Genomic DNA, 24,624 nt, shown 5'->3' on the forward strand with positions numbered 1-24,624 from the left:
ACCTCCACTCCCCCATCTTAGAAAACATCAATTGAAAAGCTCTTGCCATCCCCTCTTTAATATTGTTCTCCCCTACTAGTAAATCACCATTTATCCTTAACTTTTCTAGAAAATTCCTCGTTCTATGAGTGTTAGCCATTTTGTGAAAGAATATAGTATTTTTATCCTTTTCCTTTAGCCACAACTCTCTTGATTTCTGCCTCCAGGAAATCTCCTCCAACATTGCCCATATTTTAAACTCATCTACCAGCCTCCTTTTAACCTCTAATTCTTCTGCAGTGAGGGCTTTATCTCTTTCCATTGCATCCGATTGTCCTAACTGCACTAGAGCCTTAAGTTTTTTGGTAGACACATTCCAATAAACCTCTTTGTTCCACACTTTAAGATCCTGCTTCAAACTTTTGACTTAACCGCTAAAATATGGCCATGAGACCCCTGGACCCTATATCCCTCCCACTAATTCCTTATGAGGTCTTTGAACCCTTTCACCTTTAACCACATATTTTCAAAACTGAATGGAACCTTTCCATTTCTTATCCCTCCACCTTCCAACATTATTGGTGTATGATCAAAGATTGGATTTGCCATGATTTTCTGAACCAATCCATTGAATTGGCCTTCCCAATCATCAAAGACTAGAAAATAATTCAGCTTAAAGGCTAAACTGTTGTTTGAATCACCACTCCACGTATACTTGCCATCGAATAGGGGAAGGTCTTTAAGGTGCAACTCATCAATAACCTCTGAAAAACGTCTCATGGTAGCCGAAAGTCTCATACAACTCATCCTTTTCTCTAGATATCTCACCACATTGAAATCCCCCCCAATACACCAAGGATCCCTTTAGAGACCTCTTATAGCACTCAGCTCAGCCCAAAAATCTTCATGGAATGAAAATAGTTTAACATGACTCTTTTTGAATACTTGTAGACATTTGTTCAATGCTCACTAGGACATGTCTAGAACTTTACTGTGTATATATTTTATAGGATATACAGATGACCTATATAAGTCAAACACTTAATGGATATGTTATAATGTGGATTTTGGCTTGAATAAAGTAAAATACTTTGTCTTAAGGATCAAACTATAGTGAAGGAGGAATGACATAGGTTATTATAAAATAAGAAAGATAAGTAATATTGGTAATATATAAAACATAATGCTATGAAACTCTATATGTATGTGTGTGCGTGCACGAATTTTGATAGGCAAGAACATAAAATATATATTAAAAGCAACTAAGAAAATGGTGCAAGAAAGTACACATGACATATACATTTGTCTCCAAAATAGGCAAACAAGAGGAAGAGAGAAGTACAAAAAATAAACTTGCTCTCCTTACTCTGAGCTAAGCCAATTTACAAAGCCTATCATGGTCAAAGAATGATCATCTATGTATAGTCTAGCCCATTCCAAAGAAGTATTCATAAAAGAGAGTTTAATTATTTCTTTGAATTGTTCCAAGTCTTCAAAGGCTATTTTGTTTCTTTCCTTCTACAATGTCCAAAACAAACACAACAGAACTACCTTTCAAACTTTTTGTCTATTTCTTTCCCAGGAAAGCTCCAAGCCAACTCAACAACGTTTCTCTTGCTGTAAAGTGCATAATCTATACTATACCAAACAAAGAGAGCAATAGTACCCATAAGATATTTGCTTTAGGGCAATGTAGGAGAAAATGATAAGTTGATTCTTCCTCTATTTTGTACATTTAACATTTATTGGACATCATCCTTTCCCTCCTTTTAAGCTGTTTGATTGTCAAAATTCTTCCCTATGTTGCTTTCCACGCAAAAATTCCACTCTTTCATAGGAACCAAGAATTCCAAACTATGTTTGTGGGAAAAAAGGCTCTCTTTTTCAATAGACTAAGGATTTGTTGGAGGATTTGACAGAGAACTTGCCACATTTGGGCTTCTTCCACCCCATTATATCATCCTCATCTCTCTTGATTGAACTTGTTTGCAGTTTCTGAAGACGAGTCGTCACTCCTTCAAGCTCCCAGTCATGAAATTGTATTGAAAAGCGGGGGCTTCATCAACAACCTTCCCCAACTTGCTCCCAGACCGCCTTACCCTTGAATCTTTGGTGGTGGCTATAGAAAATAATGGTGAAAAGGTCTTTTTCAAAGATAAGTCTCCACACTATCCATCTTTCCAAAAGTTGACTCATGTTCCATTGCCAATTATGAAATGAGATCTGCTCTTGATAGATTCCCACCCATTTCTAATTGCCTCTCACACACCCACCTTATCTCATAACCATTCCTCACACTCCTTGAGCACCATCCCCCTTCTTTGTCGAACTAACCCCCATACTTTTTGTCCAAGCAAACCGTGGACAAATTTTTGATATGAGTGTTTTTTTTTTTTTTTTTTTTTTTTGTAGACTTGGCTCTATCCAAAAGAAAGTTTCTTTAGATCCACTCTAATCTTAATCTCACTTTTTTTAAGGACAATGGGTAAAGACATGACATAAATTAGAAGACTAGACAATATACTTCTGATCAAGGTGATCTCCCTCCTTTGGATAGATATTGCCTTTTCCACATACTGAGCCTACTAAGATGCTTCTTCCAATTTGTGTTATTGTTGGTGTAGGAATTTAGATTATATAATTGTCTTATAAAAAGGACTATGATCATCACATAATATAATTTTATATAAGACTCAAGGAGGGTCTATAATGGGTTGTGCTTTCTTTATGGTGCTTCCTAAGTTTATATGCAAAATGGTGGGCTTGTATATGAATAACAATTAAGGATGTTGTACTTGTATGAGTTGTAATGGTTAATAAGTTCAAATTCAATAATTTTTTGTATGATTTATAAGCTTGATTTTCACAAAATATCCAAAATCTTACTATACATTGAAACATAAGTAATGTTGTTTCGGTAATGGGGTGTAGAGTTGGGAAGCTTCCCACTTCTTATTTGGGGTTTCCTTTGGGTGCCTCTTTCAAATTTTCAAGGGTGTGGGATATAGTGGAAGAGAGATTAAAAAAATTGCCTTTGTAGTCCCAAAATATCCAAAATCTTACTATACATTGAAATATAAGTAATGTTGTTTCGGTAATGGGATGTAGAGTAGGGAAGCTTCCCACTTCTTATTTGGGGCTTCCTTCAAATCTTCAAGAGTGTGGGATGTAGTGGAAGAAAGATTAAAAAAAAATTGTCTTTATGGAAAAGGCAATATCTCTTTAAGGGAGGGAGGCTCACCTTGATCAAAAGCACCTTATAAAGTCTTTCAATTTATTTCATGTCTCTCTATCATTTTGCGAAAGGTGTGTGCAAGACTCAAAAAGATTCAAAGGGATTTTTTGTGGGGAGGTGATGTCTTAGAGAAAAAACCTCATTTGGCGAATTGGAGTTTTGTTTGTGATGATAAGAAGGAGGGAGGCTTAGGAATTTGTAGTCTTGTAGCCTTAAACAAAGCTTTACTTGGGAAGTGGAGTTACAGATTTGTTGAAAAAAGGGAGTCCTTTGGAAACAAGTCATCATCGACAAATTTGGGTTAGAGGAAGGAGGGTGGTTTTCGAGAGGAGTGAGAGGAGGTTATGGTTTGGGGGTGTGGAAAACCATGAGAAAAGAATGAGAGTGTATTCGCTGTAAATCCCGCTTAATTGTAGGGAATGGGAGAAAGGTTAAGTTTTGGAAGGACTTGTGGTGTGAGGACCAAATGTTGAGGGAAGTTTTCCCTTATTTATTCTTGGTGGCGATTAATAAAGATGAGTGGGTCAAACGCTTGGGAGGAGGGCAGAGAGTTGGGTAGTTGGAATCCTCACTTTTCAAGATGTTTTAATGATTGAGAGATGGATAAGGTGGAGGCCTTGTTCCGGAAACTTCAACCTTTGGTCATGAGAAGAGTTGTGGAGGATGTTTTGAGCTGGAAAGAAAGTAGGAATGACATTTTTTCTATTAGATCCCTTTACCGCTCCCTCACAAGGGCTTCTAGTAATCCTTTGCCTTGGAGTATTATTTGGAGGTCTTGGGCTCTGATGAGGGTGAGTTTTTTTGCTTAGAAAGTGTCTTGGAACAGAATTTTGACCGTTGACCTCCTTGAAAGGAGGGGATGGAATATGCTAAATAGGTGCTACTTGTGTAAAGAAAAAGAGGAAGCCAGTGATTATCTAATTTTGTTTTGTAGGAAGGCTAGAATGTTATGGAATTTGATCTTCTCATTTTTGGTGTGTAGTGGGTTTTGCACTCCTCGGTTAAAAGGAATTTGCTTGGTTGGCATGACGCTTTTGTAGGCAAGAGAAGGGAGAAGGCATGGAGTGCTGCCCTTTTATGCTTACTATGGACTTTATGGAAGGAAAGAAATGAAAGAGTGTTCAATGATGTTGAACGGTCCAACCAAGCTATCAAATATTCTTTTTTGTATACTTTTGTGATTTGGGTTAGGGTGTATTTAGAGGATCATACTTTGTCTATGTTTGATTTTATAGAGTGGCTGTTTGTCTAGTAAAGGGAAAGGTTTTTTGTCCTTTATGTTTAGTTTCTTGGTCATTTGTTTGTATACTTTGTGTGTATTGTTTTCGCCACTTCTAGGCTTTTCTAATACAAGCTCTTATTTACCTATCATTTTTTTTTTTTAACCATGATTGTAGAGGTGATGAATGGGAAGGCTAGGTCTAGAATGTTCTGATGAGGTTTTGGGTGGGGAGGATTGAGTGACTGAAGTAATGTAAAGTATGGAAAATCAGTTTTGTTGAAAATGACATGACAAGATATCCAGACTCAACCGGAGGAAGTAGGGCAAAGATAGCCTTTTTGAGATAAGCTGTGGTAAAGAAAAAGACATTCAAGAGAATGAAATCAAATTTATGCTGATTGAGTGGGCAAGTAAATGGGTAACAAGCACACCCAAAGATATGATGAAACTAGTAATTAGGTTTGCGGTGAAACAATTTTTTTAAAGGAGATTTATTTTGAAGGATAGGTGAGGGAAGTTTGTATAATGGTGTAAACAGAAAAGGCAAAGGCAAACTCCCAGAACTTTTAAGGACAAGGAAGCATAGGCAAGGTTAGGGAAATTTCTAGAATGTGGTGGTGCTTTCATTTGGCTTGTCCATTTTGTTGATGTGTATTTAAGCTAGAAAATTGATGGTGAATGCTGTTGGATTCAAGAAAATTGTTGAAAGGTAAGGAAGAACTTTCACCCTTTTCATTTTTTTTTCTAGGTAAAAAGAGTGATTAAAGGAAGAACATTCACTCTTTTCATCTATTTGAAGAATTTTTTTTTTTGTCTCAAGTTGATTTTCTTGAAGTGTTTTTAATTTTATGAAAGTATTTAAGGCTTTTGATTTAGCTTGTAGTGGGTAAATCCAAGTATATTGAGTGAAATTGTCTATGAAGTGAATATAATAGTGGAATCCTTATGTTGAAATTGTCCATCTGTTTTTTCATTGTCTCACTGCTTTGGTAATTGGCACAATTTTTTCAACATTGTCAATCTTGACTAGGTTCCTCCTAGAGGCATAACAGAGATGTTAGGAATTTCCTTTGAGGGATTTGGAAGTCTTTCAAAAGGGAAGGCAGGTGGCTGTTTTATATTTGATTTGGTTTATTTGGTTGGAGAGGAATGCAAGGATTTTTGAAGATAGATGGGGATCAGTGGATGCCATTTGGGACTTGATTTCCTTTTTCTCTTCTCTATGGCCTCAATCACCAAGCCTTTTTCGGATATTCCATTATATCTATTAATGCTAGATTGGAAGAGTGCTTTCTACTTAAATAGTTTGAAGAAGAAGGTAATGATTGATCAGTTACCCCCTCCAATAGGTTTGGTAAAGTTAAACTTTCATGAATGTTCAATGGGTAACCCTAAACAAACATGTAATGAAGGTGTGATTAGCGATTATTCTGGTACAGTATTGAGAGCTTTCTCTAAGCATGCTGAAATGAGGTTAGCCATCAAGGTGGAGTTGTTGGCATTATTGGAGGGCTTGATGCAAGCTATAGTTTTATCTCTATCCAATCTAATTTTAGAGGGAGATTTTGCTGCTGTAATATCTTGGGTGAATAATAAGAAAAGGGGTTTAGGGAAGTTTGACAACTAGATGTGCAAAATCATAGATATTGCAAATGAGTTGGGTTGTTCTTTCTCTTGAAGTTCTCATTCAGCTAACCAAGTTGCAAATTAGTTTGCCAAACAAGAAGCAAAGCATATGACCTCCTTTGTTGGATATTTCCTTCCTTGTCAAGTGTCCAATGTTTTTTCTCCTATATATATATGTGTCCGTGTGTGTGTGGGTCTTTATTAAGAGGGGCTGGCTTTTGTGGTTCAATTTCTTGGTTACTTTCTACCTTCTTTTGTACATCTTTAAAGAATTGCTTATTCTTCTTGTACTTATCAATTGATTGATGAATATGTTGGTTTCTAATTAAAAAAATATATATATATCTAGTTGTTACTAAGAGTCTATAAATAAGTCTTCTTAAATAAAATAAAGCATCAGGAAGGTTCCCTAGAAGTAACCACTATTTTTTTTATTAATTTATCAGAATAGGCCATGAAAGGCTCCTGGCCATGAGACATGCAAAAGAATCCGCCAAAGGTTTTGTATTTTGCCAAACAACAAGAAAGCCAACACAAGAGGACTCCTAGATCATGTGTGAAGGATTACAAAAGATCTGACCAATTATGGGAGAGAAAAAGTGATTTTAAGAAAGTTTTCAATTTTTTCTTTTCATTTTGGAATCTAGGTTGCAGGCAGCATGTTTGATCATCTTAGTTTTTACTTTTAGGAGACTACTTGTGTGACATATTGGAGAAGCGGCGAACCCTTACAATGCAATTGTGATGGCTTATGATTTTCTCACACCAAAGAAAGAGGATTGTCAAAGAAGCATTCATCTCTAACCTTCTTGCCTCAGGTATGAGCTCTTTGCCAACCAGGATTAGAGGTGATTTTGAAGCTTGGTTCAAAGGAAGCACTAGTATTCAGTACACAGGCATGGCATAAAAAAAGAGCCTTAGATGAAAGTACCTTGGTTAGACCCAAACTGCACCTATCTTTCCTCACACCAAAGAGATGGGTATTTAGAAGGAGAAAGAAGACGAAATCATATAAAGTAGAAGATTCTTAATATTTTCTTTCATTAAATTTCATATATTATGATACGGTCATAGGATTGATTTTTGAGAATAGGATTTCTTAACTTCTAGTATTTTTGGGTTTTTAAGAGAAGTGAGTGTGGCAGATTTTTGGAATCATAGATTTAAAAGGAGCCTTTTTAGACAGGGAGTTGGCAGCAGAGAAATCCTCTTTGCAGATTTTAAACTCTTTCCATGTCTCTAGTGACTCCGGGGATAAGCTAGTTTGTAAGATCGATGGAAGGAATCATTTTCCATCAGATCATACTACTTGTCTCTAGCCTCAAATTAGATTTCCACATTGCCCACTAAGGTGATTTGGAATTCTAGAGTGCCTTCCAAGGTTTAGTTCTTTGGTATCAGTAGGAACTTGGAGGAAAATTCTGACTTTGGAGAAACTCATGAAGAGGACAGATTTTGGTTAACAGGTGCCTTTGCAATGAAGACTTTGAATTTGCAGCTCCCATCCTCATTCATGGCAGATAGACTTTTGGGTTGTGGTCTATGGTATTCTCATTATTCAGTGTGTCTTAGGTGCTTCCTCGTTTGCTTATAGATGTCCTTTGCTGGCATAGTACTTTTGTTGGAGCCAAGTGCAAGGTTATTTGGATGCTGATTCCACTATACATTTATTGAATTGTTTGGACTGAGTATATCAGGAAAACATTGAAGGAGTGGAGGAATCTTGCATGGAGTTGAAAAAAGTGTTTCTTCATAGTTTATATTTGTGGTTAAGAGGGGAAATGAGCTCTCCTTTTTTGTCCTTTATGGAATTTGTAGATAATATGGGAATTGGCCAGTGTAGGAGTGGTGTAGTATGATTTTTTATGCACTGCTTATGTACTTTCTTTGTACATGGGTTGCAACGCTTTTTTGTCAGATGCCTTTTTGAAATGTTTTGCTTATTTTCCTATATAAACCACCATCACCAACCACTCACCCACCCCCAACACACACACAAAAACCAACAAACTAAGAGAATTTTCTCTTGATTACACCGTCTGTTTGATTTACTATTGTAGGTTGATGGTAATCATGTGGTATCATTTATAAGTTATCTCTTACTGAATTTGTTCTTAGTACTTTATTTATATTGAGAGGGTGTCATTTCATCTTTTTCCCAAAACATAAAACAAATGTTAAGATGTGCCATGTTATTAAAATGAGCAGATAATTTGGTGGAGAATCTCTTAGGGGATTTTGAGTATGAAGTTCAGGTTCCATATCTATTATATCGAAATGCAGCCCAAGAAGTCAATGGTATTTGGTTCTACAATGCACGTGAATGTGAGGAGGTCGCGAATCTTTTTACCAGGTACTGTGTTGTTCCCTACAATTGTATATATTTTATAAATTATTTAACTTCTTGATGAATTCTCGCTAATTAAGACAACTTTTTGTCCTTATGGATATACTTAATTGATACCACTATTTTAATGATGAGTTTGCAGTGGGCATTGTGGATCTGTCCCTTAATAAATGTTCAAAATAGGGTTAGGCACTGAAAAGATGATGTTGAAGTGGTTCACTCTTTATAGAAGCTATTTGACATCTTACAACATTGATTGCTATGGTAGTTTTGAGAAGAAAAACAAAAAAATAAAATAAAAATAAAAATTGAGACCCTCTCCAAGAAAACACATTAAACAGGGAAAGAAGCTGGCAAAGCTTCATATATATTCAATGATAACTATTCTATCAATTCTCTCTAGTTTAGTCGGTGCGTGCTTGCATGTATTGTGCATGATGATAGAATGATTTGCTCTCTATTAGTGGTTGAACCATTGATCCAATGGCCATATACATGGAAAGCCAAGTGACACAAGAGTGCTAGCGGTGTTGGAATGATTTTTACATAGACTTGGTGGTTGATAGTGCTACTTTTGGTTTTTTTGTGTGAAGTTGTAAACATATGCCACATATACCATGGTGCTTATGTATCTAAATTATTTAGTCGAAGAGGTTCTAATGGGTTTCTATGTTGTCTATACATTTTTTTTTGGCAAAACAAAAAATTAGATTAAGAGTGACCAACAAAAAAGGGAGTGTAACCCCATTATATGAAGAGTATACAAAGAGTGGGGTTTCTTGGTGCGGCTTGGAGCCAACAAAAGACAAATATTATACAACCTGAATTGAACCCAATATCTCTCAATGAAATCCATTAGGGAAGGGGTGGAAGTTCCCTAGTGGAGGTCTCACTTTGGCTCCTCTTGCAGCTCGATGAAGAGCCAGGATGCCTTTTTGATCCTTGTTCATCTCAGCTTCCCATTCCTATTGTGGGGATTGTGTAAGCCACTTAAGAAGTGTTGATTGCCAAAGCTAGTAGGTTCCAAAGTACGGATTTTAGGGTTTTTTCTCCTTTAGGGGGAAGGATTTCTTCTTCTCCTCCTTTCTCTTTGGTGTAACGTTCTGGTTAGGGGTGAGATTGTAACTTGTCCTTGTGTGGAGAGAATATAGTGGAGATGAGTCGATGGGGATGTCGTCACTGTGAGAGGGCCTTTAAGAATGATTCTTCATGATGGATAAGTGGTGACCTTTTAAGAAAATTTCTTGAGCTAGTTAGAGAGTAGTGGGGCCATTGAGGGTAGTGGTGATATTGGCTTGGAGAAGGTTGGCTTTTCTAGCTTCCAGGGAAGGGAAAATCCCTTATTTGAAAGGTCCTTCCAAAGATTGGTTGCTTTCAGTGGATTTATACAGATGCCAATTAAGGGATTCAAGTGGAAATTTGCTCCTTGTTGAGGAAAATGGAAGCTAAGAAAGGAATGGGATTCTAAACCAAGGGAAAATTAAGAAGCATTCTTCAACCTCTCGGTTTGGGAGGTGGAAGAGGTGGAGGGCTTGTTCTGGAAATTGCATCCTTTGATTTTGAATAGAGATGTGGAGGATGTCTTGAGCTGGAAGGATAGCAAGAATGGCTTTTTTTCTGTTAGAATGCTCTATCGCTCCTTTACAAGAGCCTCTAGTGACCCTTTTCCTTGGAGTATTATTTGGAGGTCTTAGGCTCCGATGAGGTTAAGCTTTTTTGCTTGGGAAGTGTCTTGGAACATAATCTTGACCATTGATTAGCTTAAAAGAGGGGGTTGGAATATGCCGAATAGGTGTTAGTTGTGTAAAGAGGAAGAGGAAACCAGTGACCACCTGATCCTATTTTGTAAGAAGGCTACAATGCTATGGAGCTTCCTTTTCTCTCTATTTGATGTGCAGTGGGTCCTGCACTTTTCAATTAAAAGGAATTTGATGGGCATGGAGCTTTTGTGAGTAAGAGAAGGGAAAAGGCTTAGAGGGTTGCCCCTTTTTGCTTAATGTGGACCTTATGGAAGGAAAGAAATGAAAGAGTGTTTAGTGACATTAAACGGTTCGACCAAGCTTTAAAACATTCTTTTTTGTACACTTTTATGAATTGGGATAAGGTGTATTTAGAGGATCATTCTTTGTCTATGATTGATTTTATAGAGTGGTTTTTTGTCTAGATAGGAGAAGGGTTTTTGTCTTTCTTTTTGCCTAGCTTCTTAGCAGTTGTTTGTATACTTCATGTGTACTCTTTTCGCCGCTTGTAGGCGTTGCTAATACAAACTCTTATTTACCTATCAAAAAAAAAAAAAAACCTCTTGATTTGGGAGAGACTTTCAAAGGCTAGATTGCTTGGTATGCTATGGAAGGACTTTCAAGAAGACTAGGAGGTGCAGAAAGAATAATTGGGATATGGTTTCAATTGATCGATGAAGTTTTTTTTTTTTTTGATAGGTAAAGATAATTCATTAAAAAGAGATGCCAAAAAAGCGACTCAAGGTATACAAAACTATGCAAGGTATACAAACCTAAACACCCACCACCAAAAAGGCTAAAGAAAAAGAAAGAGACCCAAAAAGTCACCTAGCCAAAAAACAACCTTAAAAGGATCCCAACCAATCAATAAAATTAATCATAGTTAGAGGGCATTCAACTATAAACAACTTAGCCTCAGACCAAAGAGAGAAAAGAAAAGAATATTTCAATATTTGGATTGACAACTCGTCATCCTTAAATGCCAATCTATTTTTTGTCTTCCACACCGTCCAAAATATATGAAGAGGAGCAGCTCTCCACACCTTCTTGCGCTTTTTGCCCACAAATGAACCATGCCAGCTAAGAAGAGTCTCTCTAATTGAGGAGGGCCCACCCACGACACCCTAACCAAGGTAAAGAGTAACTCCTATATGGCCCTTGTTTTTGAACAGTGAAGAAGCAAATGATCTATGGTCTCCTCATTCTCAAGACACATAAAGATTTGATTTGCCAAGGACCATCCTCTTTTCTGAATAAGGTCTAGGGTTAAAGCTTTACCCCATGCAGCCTCCCACGCAAAGAAACTGATTTTGGGTTGTACTCACCCATTCCAAATACAGCTAGAAGGAAACAAAACAGGGCAGTCCGCTTCTAGAGCAAGGTAAAGAGACTTTGTCGAAAATTTGCCGCTCTTTATTTCGGTCCAAACCACTATATCCTCTACATCTCCAAGCACTCTCTTCCCGTGAAGATGCTCCAAAAATCTTTCCGCCTCCTCCACCCCCCAATCATTTAGAGCTCTTGAAAAATAGGGGCTCTAACCCCTCTTGGCCAAGGGAGCCCAAACATCCGCCACCCAATCTTCCTTTTCAACAGACAAGGCAAAGAGGGAAGGAAAAGACTCACACAGGGGGGAGTCCCCACACCATCTATCCCTCCAAAAGCTCACCCTCCTCCCATTGCCAACTCTAAAAGTGATTCGAGCGCCCACCAACTCCCAATCCATCCTTATTCCTTTCCAAAGCCCCACACCATGTGCCTTTCTCACTTCCCGAGAGCTCCAACCCCCTCTATCTTCCCAATACTTTCTTCTAATCACTTGATTCCACAAAGCCTCTCTCTTATTTGCGAATCGCCAATTCCATTTGGAAATGAGAGCCTTATTGAGAATGGAAAGACATTTGACCCCCAATCCCCTTTTCTTTTTACTTAAGCACACCACCTTCCATCTTACTAAGTGTGGTTTTTGCTCCAAGTTGCCACCACCCCAAAGGAAGTCCCTTTGGATTTGCTCTAGTCTTCGTCTAACTGAACTTGGTAACCTCAACAAGGACATAAAGTAAATAGGGAGATTCGACAAAGTGCTTCGATTAGAGTTGCTTTCCCCCCCTTTGATAAGTATTCTCTTCCACATGGCCAATCTTTTACGGAATCGCTCTTCCACTCCATCCCACACTGATATTGTCTTAAACGGAGCACCCAAGGGGAGGCCCAGATAAGTGGATGGGAGACTACCCACTCTACAACCAAAGTCCAAGGCAAGATCATCAATATTCTCTACCCTCCCTACTGGAATGAGTTCACTCTTCTCCAATTTAATTCTCAATCCTGATATGGCCTCAAACCACATAAGCAACCAGCTTAAGTAAGTCAACTGGTCTTGAGAAGCTTGGCAAAACACTAAGGTGTCATCAGCAAACAGCAAGTGGGAAATCTGAACCCTTTCTTCGTTCCTACCTTTCACTTTACAACCCGACATAAAACCTCCATGGCTTTCACAAAAAGATAAGGCGATAGAGGATCACCTTGCCTCAATCCCCTTGAGCTTTGGAAGAAACCCTTAGACGTTCCATTAATCAACACAGAGAAACTTGCAGTGGATATACACCACTTAATCCACCCTATCCATTTCTCCCCAAAGCCCATTTTCTGCATAACTGTGAGAAGGAAAGACCAGTCCACATTGTTATATGCCTTCTCTATGTCAAGTTTGCACATAAAACCATTCTTATTATTCTTCAGAATCGAGTTTATGACTTCATTAGCTATTAACACTACATCTAGAATTTGTCTACCCTCCACAAAGGCCTCTTGAGCCTTAGAAACCACCTTTCCAACCACCTTTTTAAGTCTATTGGCTAAAACCTTAGCCAACCACTTGTACAGGCTTCCCACTAAGCTTATAGGCTTAAAATCCCTCAAATCTTCAGCCCCCACTTTTTTTGGGATTAAAACCAGAAAAGTTGCTATTAGGCTTTTAACAAATTTGTTGTGATCATGGAACTCCCTGAAGAAACTCATCATATCCTCTTTCACAAAGTCCTAAGCAAACTGCTAGAAAGCCATTGTAAAGCCATCAGGCCCTAGGGCTTTATCCCCATTACAACCCAACAGTGCGCCATGCACCTCCTCCTCCGTGAACTGCGCCTCCAAAGTATCAACATCCAAATTCTGCAACGTTTCGCACTGTAGCCCGGATAAAAGAGGGCGTCAGTCCCTCGGATTGGACAGCAAAGATCTAAAGGCATTCACTATTCCTTCACTAATCCCATTCTCCTCCGAATGCCAAACACCATTAATCCTAATTTGGTCCACATTGTTTCTTCTTCTGTGAGCGTTTGCCATCCTATGGAAAAATCCCGTATTTTTATCACCCTCTTTCAGCCACACTTAGATTTTTGTCTGCAAGCCATCTCTTCTAATAAAACCCATTTTTTGTATTCTTCCCTCGTTTCTCTTCTAGCATCCATCTCTTCCAAGGACAATCTGTTAGTCTTCTCCTTTGCATCCCAAAACTGCGCCTGATCCAAAGCCAAATTCTTCCTATATTCCACCTTGCCAAAGACATCTCTGTTCCACTCCTTCAGTTTAGACTTTACAACCTTTAGTTTTTCGGCCAGAATAAAGCTTGCAGAACCATTAAAACTGTCTCCCTCCCACCAAGCCTTTAACAACTCCTTAAACCCCTCCACTTTAAGCCACATATGCTCAAATCTGAAAGGAGATGGTCCTCTTCTCAACCCCCCTCCTTCTAACAGAATTGGGAAGTGGTCAGACACTAGTCTCAGGAGGACATATTGCCTTGAACCACTAAAACGGTAATCCCACTCCTCATTGACCAAAAATCGATCTATCCTTGAGAAAGACTGGTTATTCACCCCTCCACTCCAAGTAAAAGGACTCACTATCAGGGGCAAATCCTTTAGCTGTAAATTTTCTATTACATCTAAGAATCTTCTCATGTCTGAATTCAAGCTCCCTCCTCTACTGCGCTCTTCAGGGCTTAAGATGACATTAAAATCACCAACAACACACCACGGACCATTCCAAAGACCATAGATGCCCCCCAACTCATTCCACAAACATTCCCTGTCTCTCCTCATGGTCGGACCATAAACCCCTGTAAAAGTCCACATAAAGCCATCCTCACAGTTTTTAAAATGACAGGAAATTGAATGTTCTCCTTTTTCTAACTCTATCAAATCCAGCACCCTATTATCCCCACTATACCACCCGCTAAGCCCCTTGAATCCACAATTCCCAATTCTAAAAATCTTCCTACTCCTAAGCTCCGAATAAGACCCCTTGACATCTCCTGGATTTTTGTTTTCTACAAGCAAACTAGGTCCACCCTATTCTTCTTAATCAAGGCTTTGATCACGTTCCTCTTATCACAATTATTAGCCCCTCTAACATTCCAAGAAAGAAGACGTATCTTCATCTAAACTTAGAGCAGTTGCCCCCCCCCCCCTCCCTCCTTTCTCCTCCTCTAAGATAATTCACAGTCCATTCCAGCTTCCTCAATTCCCTTTCAAACTTTGAAGATTCCAATTTTCTCTTTTTCCTACTTTCCAGCTTCCCCTTCTGAACTTTCCTTTCTTTCATTCTTTTGAGCAGAAACAGGATCTCTCCTTCAAAGCCCTTCGTCAGCATTCTGAGGCATCGACTAAACTTAGCCAAACAACTCGATTCCTCCATCAAAGCTTCGTCACTGAGTACTTTAGTCTTTGGCGTCAGAGGAGACGAACCCTGCTAGAGTCCAAAATCAGCCCCGTCTGGACACCCATAGACCTCCTCACGGCAACCCCCACAAGCCCTAGCCTCAAAAGAGTCTTCGACAGTGGGTCATCCCACCACAACTGGGCCTTTATGAGAGTCCAGAGTGGGTCGGCCCATTTCCAAGCAGCTCTTTAAGTGCGTGTTTGGTAATGGGCCTGATTGAGACAGCCCGTCGTCCTCCATGGAACCAAAATGGCCCTCCTCATTGGGCTTCCTCTGGAGATTTGTCTCCAGCCTGAATGATATTGGGCTTAAGTGTGATGGCCCACAAACTTCTTTGCTTCCAAGCAGGCCCTCCTCGATGGGCCTCTTCTCCACTGCCAGCTCCACATCCCAACCTAAAATTCCCTTAGCTTTAGCTGCAGGCCCAGTTTTTGAATTATTCCCCCAATCAGATTGCTGCGATCTTTTGGACTTGTCTACCTCTGTCCCTCTTGTCGACATCAAGTCAGAAAGAGGAGCCTCCATGTCTGTCCTACAATGTTTTTCACCATCTTCAGATGGCACAGCCACTTTTGCAGGCTGTACATTTGACTGCATCTGCTTCACCACGCAGCCGGCGTGTGAAGTCCCCCCTTCTTCTTCCCTAACCTCTTGCTCCTTCCCCGACCCATTTTTGATCGTCGGAAGCACTTCAGACACCCTTGGCAGCACCTCCCACCACAGTTGAATAGCAAAACAAGTAGTGTCGATTACCACTTGCAGGGAACTTGACCATTCTGTCCCCTCTGACTTCATTAATAATCTGGCCCATTGGAGCTCCTTTAAAGCAACAGTGCTTTCATCCACTGCAACGAAGCCCCCACAGCAGTCTCTAATCTTCTTAAAAACTTCCTGACTCCAAAGGTGCAATGGTAATCCCATCACTCTCACCCAAACTTCCTTAAGATGTTCACAACTTTGAGAACAACCCACTTTTGGGTCCCACCTTTCCAAGTGCAGAATCGAATCCTTAAAACATCGGAAACCTCTTAATAACACTTTGTCTGCCTCTGTTTTATTCTCAAACTCAATCAAAATAAAAGGGCCCCCCATTCTCGCGAACTTTACTCCTCCTTTGAGTTTCCAGTGACTTTTTCCCCAGCTTTCCAGATCACATAGGTGTGGAACTGAAACCAAAGTCTCTCCCCATCTCCCAACAAGGCATCGGTCCAATAGCTCCCTTCCTCTTGACACGTCTTCTTCTCCTAGTTGTAGCCATGTTGCTTCCCCTAGCCTTCTCACTCTTGAAACTCCTCTTGTATTCACCGCATCAACGTAGGATTTTTCTTTCTTCCCCTTCGAATCCCCATCTCTGCTCTCAGTCTTAGAGGATTCAGAAACTTCCCTGGGCTCATCACGTGTCGATATTACAAGAGTGAGTGAAGTTTTTCAGCCAACAAAGCCCAACCTTCCAAGAAACCTTTTCCTTCTGGGAACACTAAACTATGTCTCTTTGCATCCGAGTCAACCACTAAACACAATAAAAATCTGCCAGCCTCATTTGCTTGACATTCTAGTTTAAACTTCCTACCTCCATCATCCCAGCTTTTGACGAATCTCTGCCCAAACTCCCCTCTACAGTTAGCCTCCACTCCCTCCAACAGCCAGCACAAGCTGGAACTTCCAAACCTTATCCACGAAGTGAATCCTCTGCTTCTTTCCACAATGATCTCCTTTAGTTTCTTCCCAAGCACATCCACAAAAATTTCAAAAGACTTGGAGTCTACTGCATCGATGAAGTTAAAAGTTTTGTCATGGAATGTGAGAGTGGTCAATGATAAGGAGAAAAGGAAATTGGTTAAGTTTGTGATTAGGACTTAGAAGGTGGATCTGGTTTGCTCCCTAGAAACCAAGGTGCAAGAGATGACAATGCAACAACTTTACAAAGGTCCCATTATCTATTGGAAGCTTGTAGCATTGGTCCTGACAACAATTTGTTGCTTCTTCTACACCAGTAATGTGGAATAGAGTAAGGCCTTCAAGGAAGAGAAGTTATAGGAAAAAAGTCAAGGTCCTAAATAAACTTTAGAAGGTGGTTAGAAGTCTAGGTACAAGAAGATTTTTGGATTGGGGGGGGTAGTGAAAGCAAGGTTCAAAGTATCAATCAAGTCCAGTATGACTCAACCGAGTCGTATTCGCCTTGGACTTTTAGTCGTTGAGTCTAATATTCGATATCATATTAAACATAGACTTGGTCAAGATTTTGAGTTGACTCGATTGAATAATTTGAGTTGTTGAAATATTCCTAGTTAAACCCGTAAATATGTTTTTTTCCCTTGCAAATCACTACAAAGAGCAACCAAAATTGAGAAAACTCTTAAAAATCATAGATTCTCTTCAAAACTAAAAGTTTTTCAGGACCCATGACTTTACTCATGATGAAGTAGAAAAAGAAGAAGAAGAAGAAAGAAGACATCCTTCATGTCGATAATGTTGTTGTGGTGACTACTTGATTGGTGAGAAACACCAAATTCTTCCATTGACGATGATCTCTATGTGTTGGTGTTGCCTCTCTTTGGTTCGTCTTTGTAATGTCATTAGTGTCGTGTGGGTGCACGCTATTTAAGAGGCTCTCTGCCTCTACCAAACTAGGTACCCTCTCTCTCTTGGTGGTGTGGGTTAGGGGTGTTTGAGTTTGGGAATTTGAAGAAAAGGGGTAAATGTATTATTCTATATAAGAATGATTTATTACTTCAAATACTTGTGTGTTATGAATTGCATCAATTTGCCTTATATGCTAATGGTGTTTGGAATTGGGAATTTGAAGATTATTATTTTATATGCTAAGGTATGGTATGAATTGCTTCAATTTAGGTAATGTATTATTTTATATGGTAATGGTACTATATTTGGTGTATTATTTTATATGCTAATTTATTGATTATAATATATTGAAACCATTCAATTTTTATATTAATATATTTTTTAGTTTATTAGTTTCTTAAGCTTATTTAATTATATTTATTTTTAAAAATAATTTTCGACATATTTTATAAGTTTTTGAACTTCTTAACTAGCCTATTTTGCATACTACCTGATATTGGGCTAAGATGCCGAGATTAATGTGCCTTGAAATCCTTCGAGTCAATGACTGATACTACGACTTTGAAACATGAGTGGAAGCTAGAGGTGTGTATAGTGACATTTTGGTTTTCTAGGATAACAAGGTTTTAGAGGAGTTGTATATGGAATGTGGATTCAAAAATTGTGAGTTGGTTTTGTTTGAATGTTCATTAAGGTGTATGGGCCAATTTTGAGAGGGGAGAAGAGGTGTCTAGGAAGAACTAGGTATTATTGAAGGGTGTGGGCATGGTATATAGGTAATGATTTTAATTAAGTCAAATTCTTAGGTGAAAGGAGGAATTGCTCATGGTTATCCTCATAAATGAGATGCTTCTCAAATATCATAGAGGATTTGAGGTTAAGGGATCTTCCTCTGATTGGAGGTCCATTAACTTAAAGTGAAGGCCTGATGTCTTAGTTGGGCTTGAGGTTAGACTATTTCTTAGTTTCAGAGAGTGGGAGGACCATTTCTTGGGTTTGGTAGTCATTGTCTTCCAATGAATGTTATGGTTAGGAAGGTGGAGGTTCTCTCTCAGATCGGATTTTAGATTTCTTAGGAGAGAGTCTCTCCATTTTTAGTTGAGGAGGTAAAGGCTAGAAGGGTGGCTTTGGAGGAGCAAAAAGTTGGCTTCAACAGAAGAACTTTATAGAGACAGAAATCTAGAGAAATTTGGTGAGAAATTTAGCTAAGGGTGGAGATAAGAACACCAGGTTTTGCCACAAAATGGCCAATGTGTGCAGCAGGAGAAACTTGTTGACCAACGTGAGAGTTAATGCCACAAGTTTATTTGAGGACGACAAGATTAAGCATGGGGTGTGTAGAGCTTTCCACTCTTTGAGATGGATGATTGGAGACCAAGTATCAAGGGATTAAGTTTTGAGGTTTTTGGGAACGATAGTTCCAAGAGATTAAAAGAGAAGTTTTTGGAGGAGTTTTTTGTGGCTCTCTTTAGTCTAAGTGGGGACAAGTCTCCTAGGTCAAATTGCAGTAGTGTTGGGACATCGTTAAGCCTGGTGTCATTGATCTGTTGGGAGAGTTCTTCACTAGGCACTTTTTGTAGAAGTTTAAACACCGCTTTCTTGGTGTTGATCCTAAAAAACGTTGGTGCAAAAAATTTGAATAATGTTTTTAAAATCAGACCAATCATTGAACAAAAAAGTTACCGATTTAGATTCAATAGTAGGACTAGTGGTTGAACCATGATCGAACTGTGTTGTTATAAATATATAATTTATATATTATTAAAATAAAAAATAATTATAAAATGACAAAAAACATATAAACAATTTAAAAACTTCAGCATATTTCATTTTTAAATTCTTAACACTAACAAATTAACTCATGATAGGACTAAAATGTAAATTTATTTGATCATTAATATTTTTAATCTTCTTGAATAACACATATATAGTTTAAAACGATAAAAATAAAATTTAAAGTTTTTTTTTTTATATTTATTAGTGAAAATTGATATGGATAAATATTTAGTTTAAAATTTATATCGGGAATTCAAGAAATTGATTCTTCCAAAATCGGTCGACGCCCACCCAATTTGGTAGATGAACCGTTGGATTGTTCAGTTTGATACCGATTCAACCCATAGTCTAGTTCAGTATGTGAGCCAAACCATGGTTTGAGGGTCCGATTTAGTTTGGTTCTTAGAGCATTGGATTTGAAAGACTTCAGACCCATTAGTCTTGTAGGGGGATTGTAGAAGCTCTTAGCTAAAGTGTTGATGAACAGACTAAAAAATGTTATGGAAAAGTGGTGGACTATGGTTTGCGCTTCAAAAAGTTTGAGAGTTTCTTTGTTTTTAGTTTTATAAAGTTGGGTGTTTTCTCTTTTGCTCAGTTTTTGTTTTTGTGGGAAGGACCTCTCATCCTTCTCTTGTTTTCTTCTCTTTCTCTTGTATCTTTTCTTCTTTTAATATAATTTTCTTCGTTTCTGATCCAAAAAAAAAAAAAAAAGGTGGTTTTTCCGTTATCAACACGCTTTTATAGAAGGTAGACAGATCCTACATGTAATTCTCTTTGCCAATGAACCATTTGACTCAAGTTTAAAGAGCAACAATTCGGGGCTTATTTTAAAGATAGACATTGGGAAGGAATATGATTACATTAATTGAGACTTCTTAGTTACGATCTTGACTCAAATAGGGTTTGGCCAAAATTGGACTAGTTGGATAAAATGGTGCATTTCCTCAACAAGCTTTTTTGTCCTTGTAAATGGAATCCCTTCTCGTTTCTTCACAGCTCTAAGGGTTTGAGGTAGGATGATACCCTTTACCCTTATGTTTGGCGATGACGCTATGATTCTTGGTGATGCCAATCATGATCAACTAACATATTTTAATTTGAGTTTTTTTGTGGTTTGGGGTGATATGAAGTTTAAAAATGAATTTGAATAAAAGTGAGGTAAGCCCTGTTAGGGGAGTTGCTAATGTGGAGGACTTGGCCTCGGTATTAGATTGTAGAATTGGTAAGTTGCTCTCTAGCTACTTGGGTCTCCCTTTGAGAGTCTCACAAATCTTTCAAGGTGTGGGATGTGAAGGAAAGATCTAGAAAGAGGTTAACAATGTGGAAGAGATAATACCTTTCTAAGGGAGGGAGACTTGCCTTGATCAAAAGCACTTTATGAAGTCTTTTGATTCATTTCATGTCCTTGTTTGTCATTTCGAGAAAGGTCAATTTAAGACGCCAAAGATCCAGAGAGACTTTTTGTGGGGAGGTGGTGTTCTAGAGAAAAGACCTTATTTGGTTAATTGAACCATAGTCTTCTAGGGAAAGAATGAAAATGGTCTTGACATTCACAATCCTTCAATATAAACAAGGTTTTGCTTGGTAAGTTGAATTAGAGATTTACTATTGATCATTTATCTGGAAACCAATCATAATTGGGAAGTTTGGAGAGGAGGAATGGGGTTGGTGCTTGAGGGGTGTGAGAGGAGGTTATGGAGTGGGGTGTGGAAAACTATCTGAAATGAGTGAGAGGGCATACAAGTCAGGTTTTGCATTTTAGTTGGGAATGGGAGAAAGGTTAAATTCTAGAAAGACTTATGGTATGAGGATTGAGAGCTTAAGGAAGTGAAGTTTCTCTTATGGAAATTGCAATAATTCTCAGTTAAAAGGAGGACAAATTGAGATGGAATGAATCCAACAATGGCATTTGTTTTATCAGATCCCTCTTTTCATCCTTAACCAGAGGTGATAAAGAGTCTTTTTTGGCAATGGTGATAATGATTGGGCTGCCATTTGTCTTTTTATATGTTTAAAACGGTATCTTAAACATAAGAAGTCACTTTTCATTTAGTTTTATTAATGGTTCATTTCCTTAGGAATAAGGTTTGTTGATAATGTTGTTATGTGCGTTCTCTTGTTTTTTATACATTTAATACCAACTTGTAAATTGCTAGAAATCTGTCTTTGAAATTTTTGGTATTTGACTGTGGTGCAACTTTCTTACACACATGATTCTATTCTTCATGTCCAGGATACTGAATGCATACTCCAAGGTGCCTCCAAAGACAAAGGTGTCTTCAACAAAAAGGTACTTTGGGACATATGTCAGGATTACACATGTGAATTTCTTTTTTTTGATAGGCAAAAAGACAAAATTAAATTTAAACACGCCAAAACAGGAGGCGCTCCCTATGTACACAGGCAGTATGCAAAGAAATCCCAACCCAAGGCAACAAAGGAGGGAAAAAACCTAGAAAGGACAAAGATAACCAACACTCCAATCACCCAACAAATTCAGAAAAGAGAGATAGTCCAAGTCCATAATCTGTTGAGACCACTCAAGAAGAGACCGTAGAAAGAGGTTCCTCAAACTCGTATCTGACATCTCTTCCTCTTGGAACATTCTTCGATTACGCTCTCCCCAAATACACCAAAACAGACAAATAGATGCCATTCTCCAAACTACACTCCTTTTCTTCCCTAGGCCCTTAATTTTCCATTCAAGAAGCAGATTTCTCACTTAATTTTCCATGTGAATTTCTTATGCTTTTAGAACTAGTGATATGATTTTTCAGGTCTCTATGGGTGAGTTTTGTATAAATTGAGGATTCTAATATGTCCTATTTATAACAGTCTTGGACACATGTCAGGCTTAGTATGCATGTCATTCCTGAACTTCCTTGTGGAGCTTGTGTTGTCTCTTGTCTGAATTGAAGCAATCTCAATCATTACCTAAGGCATCTGCAACTTTGGTTTGCATCTATTTATGCTTATTTGGGACTTCTCTTCAAGATAAAGAAAGCGTAGGAGTTAAGGAAAAGGGGGCGTGTTCTTTTTTTTTTTTTTTCTTGTAGGCAACATGCAAGTATATTAACAGGGAGGAAAAGACAGTGATTAAATCAAGATTTATTTGGTTCCCTATCACAAAAAGCAAATAGAAGGAAAAATATCAGAAAAAATGTCGCATAGACTTTGGGCAGCAGGTCAGTAAGATGGAATAGGCCTACTAATATTCCCAATGTACATGCTGCAATGTGATGAAAAACTTTTCCTCCTAGAACAAGAGGATCAAGACCTTCCAATTTTGTGCTGAATCTCTCTCTCTCTCTCTCTCTCTCTCTCTCTCTCTCTCTCTATATATATATATATATATATATTTATTTACTTATTTATTTATTTACACCCGATTCCTTTACAATCCTGATGATGGTGCAGCCCAATCTTCTGACTATAGATCAAATCTACCTTTGCACTAGGGAGTATCAACTAGAGAAAGTACTGAGTTACATAAAATTGCCTGAACTGGTGAATTTGCTCTGCCGCTGAGTGAAAATTGGTTTAGCCACTCATGGTAGCCCTTGATATTACAAAGCAATTAGTCAAGTTTTATTTGGAGAGAAGTATAGAAAACTAACTAAAGAAAGAAGATAGATGGATGGGTAGGTAGGTAGATGAGATAGATGGATAGAGATATAGATCTAGACAAACTAAAGAAAGAAGAAGATATGTAGATCGCTAAAAAGATGTAGATGAAGTGAAGTTCTCTGGAGAAAAGTAAAGAAAACTAACTAATGAACAAAGAAAAAGAAGAGAGAAATGTAGATGGATGGATATTTGGGTAAATAGATAAATAAATAAAGACGAGAAATTCTTGGAGAAAAGCAAGGAAAACTAACTAAAGAAATAAGAAGAAGAATGGATAGATAGGTAGATGGGTAGATATATAGATAGATAGAGATGTGGATATAAATAAAATGAAGTTCTCTGGAGAAGAAGACAGAAAACTAACTAAAGAAAAAAATAAGAGTGAATTCTAGATAGATGGATACACAATTAGATAGGTAGATATAGATATAGATCCCTGCAATATGCAGCGTTAATTTCTGACTTGGTGAGATGAGTCCATGATATAATATGGGTATTTTCTTCCTACCTTTTGCTCTGAAATTCTTAGAGCTGCAAGGAATAAGTGAAACTGTTAAGAGCATCTTTTACATGCTGTTTCTCTCAACTCTTATGCAGCAATAATCTGTGATCTGATGATTCAGAGAAAGATATAATATGAGAGTTTTCTTTCGATTTTTTGCACTGAAAATTCTTTGAGTTGCATGATCTAATTATTTGTCTAAAACATGTTCTTGTCCTTGGTGTGGAAGACAACAATTTGCAAATATAATAGAACTTTTGCTATGGAATGCAGTTTTTGCTTGATATTTTCTTTAATTCCTGATATTGAAGGGAACCAGATTGGGGACAGAGATAGGAAAATATTATCAGGGTCTAGGAAATCTGTGCTTTCCAACAACATTCCAACAATTAAATAAAAAGACAAAAATCTGTGTTTTTGCAGATTGGGGGAGAGATAGGAAAATATTTAAGCGCAGATAGCAAATCTGAGTGTTTTTTCTGCATCATAAGGTTTTTCTGTTTCATGAATGAGAATTAGAAATGTTGGAAACTTCTTGTGCTTAGAATGTGGCTGTGCAAGTAGGCTGGGTAGATGATATAGTACGTAAATATGCTAACAATGGAAGATTCTTTGTGAACTCATAGTATAAGGCTCCTAGCTCGGATTATAGAATCTCTTTCCACTTGGAAGCATTTGGGATCACTCGTTCCTCCCAAAGTTGGTTTATTTGTTTGGGAAGCAATTTGTATGAAGATTTTTACTTGGGATGAACTTAAGTGAAAGAAAAGAGTATTAACCAATGTGTTATTTGTGTAAACAGTAAGAAGAATCAGTAAACGGTTTACTTATCCATTGTGGAATAGCAAGGAAATTATTATCTTTGTTCCTTTCATTTTTTAGTATTCGAGTGGTGTTTTGTGAGTCAATAATGGATATATTAAGTAGTTGGAAGAAAAGTATTGTTACAAAGGGGAAGAGGAAACTGTTCAAGTACTGCTCACTTGCTTGTTTTGGTGTGTATTTGCAAGTAATGCAATAGAAGAATTTTTATGGTTTGGACTGGTCCCAGTTACAGCTGAAAATTGTTTTTCTGCATTCTTTGAGTTGATCAATAGGGCAGCAGGTGATGAAAAGCTCTCCTTTGTAGATTATATTGAGATTTCCGATGGTTCTCAAGGTGTGAGACATTTTTCTTTTTATTTTAAGTGATGCTTGCATACATCCCATGTACTTGAATTGTACCTTTTTTGGCACTTATTCATCCCATGTACTTGAATTGTACCC

The 24,624-nt window shown here is 38.0% G+C and overlaps 1 protein-coding gene across 2 annotated transcripts in view; it reads left to right on the forward strand.

Moving 5' to 3' along the window:
- The window catches only part of LOC100262105 (mRNA-decapping enzyme-like protein), a 34,963-nt gene that overhangs the window by 4,206 nt on the left and 6,133 nt on the right, over positions 1-24,624 (forward strand). For both annotated transcript variants that reach the window (XM_002273389.4, XM_059737670.1), the window contains exons 4-5: positions 8,271-8,415; positions 21,463-21,519. In XM_002273389.4, coding sequence (XP_002273425.1) covers positions 8,271-8,415; positions 21,463-21,519 — 202 coding nt within the window. The remainder of the gene's footprint in view (positions 1-8,270; positions 8,416-21,462; positions 21,520-24,624) is intronic.

Source organism: Vitis vinifera, chromosome 6, assembly GCF_030704535.1.
Source record: "Vitis vinifera cultivar Pinot Noir 40024 chromosome 6, ASM3070453v1".
NCBI classification, from domain to species: domain Eukaryota; kingdom Viridiplantae; phylum Streptophyta; class Magnoliopsida; order Vitales; family Vitaceae; genus Vitis; species Vitis vinifera.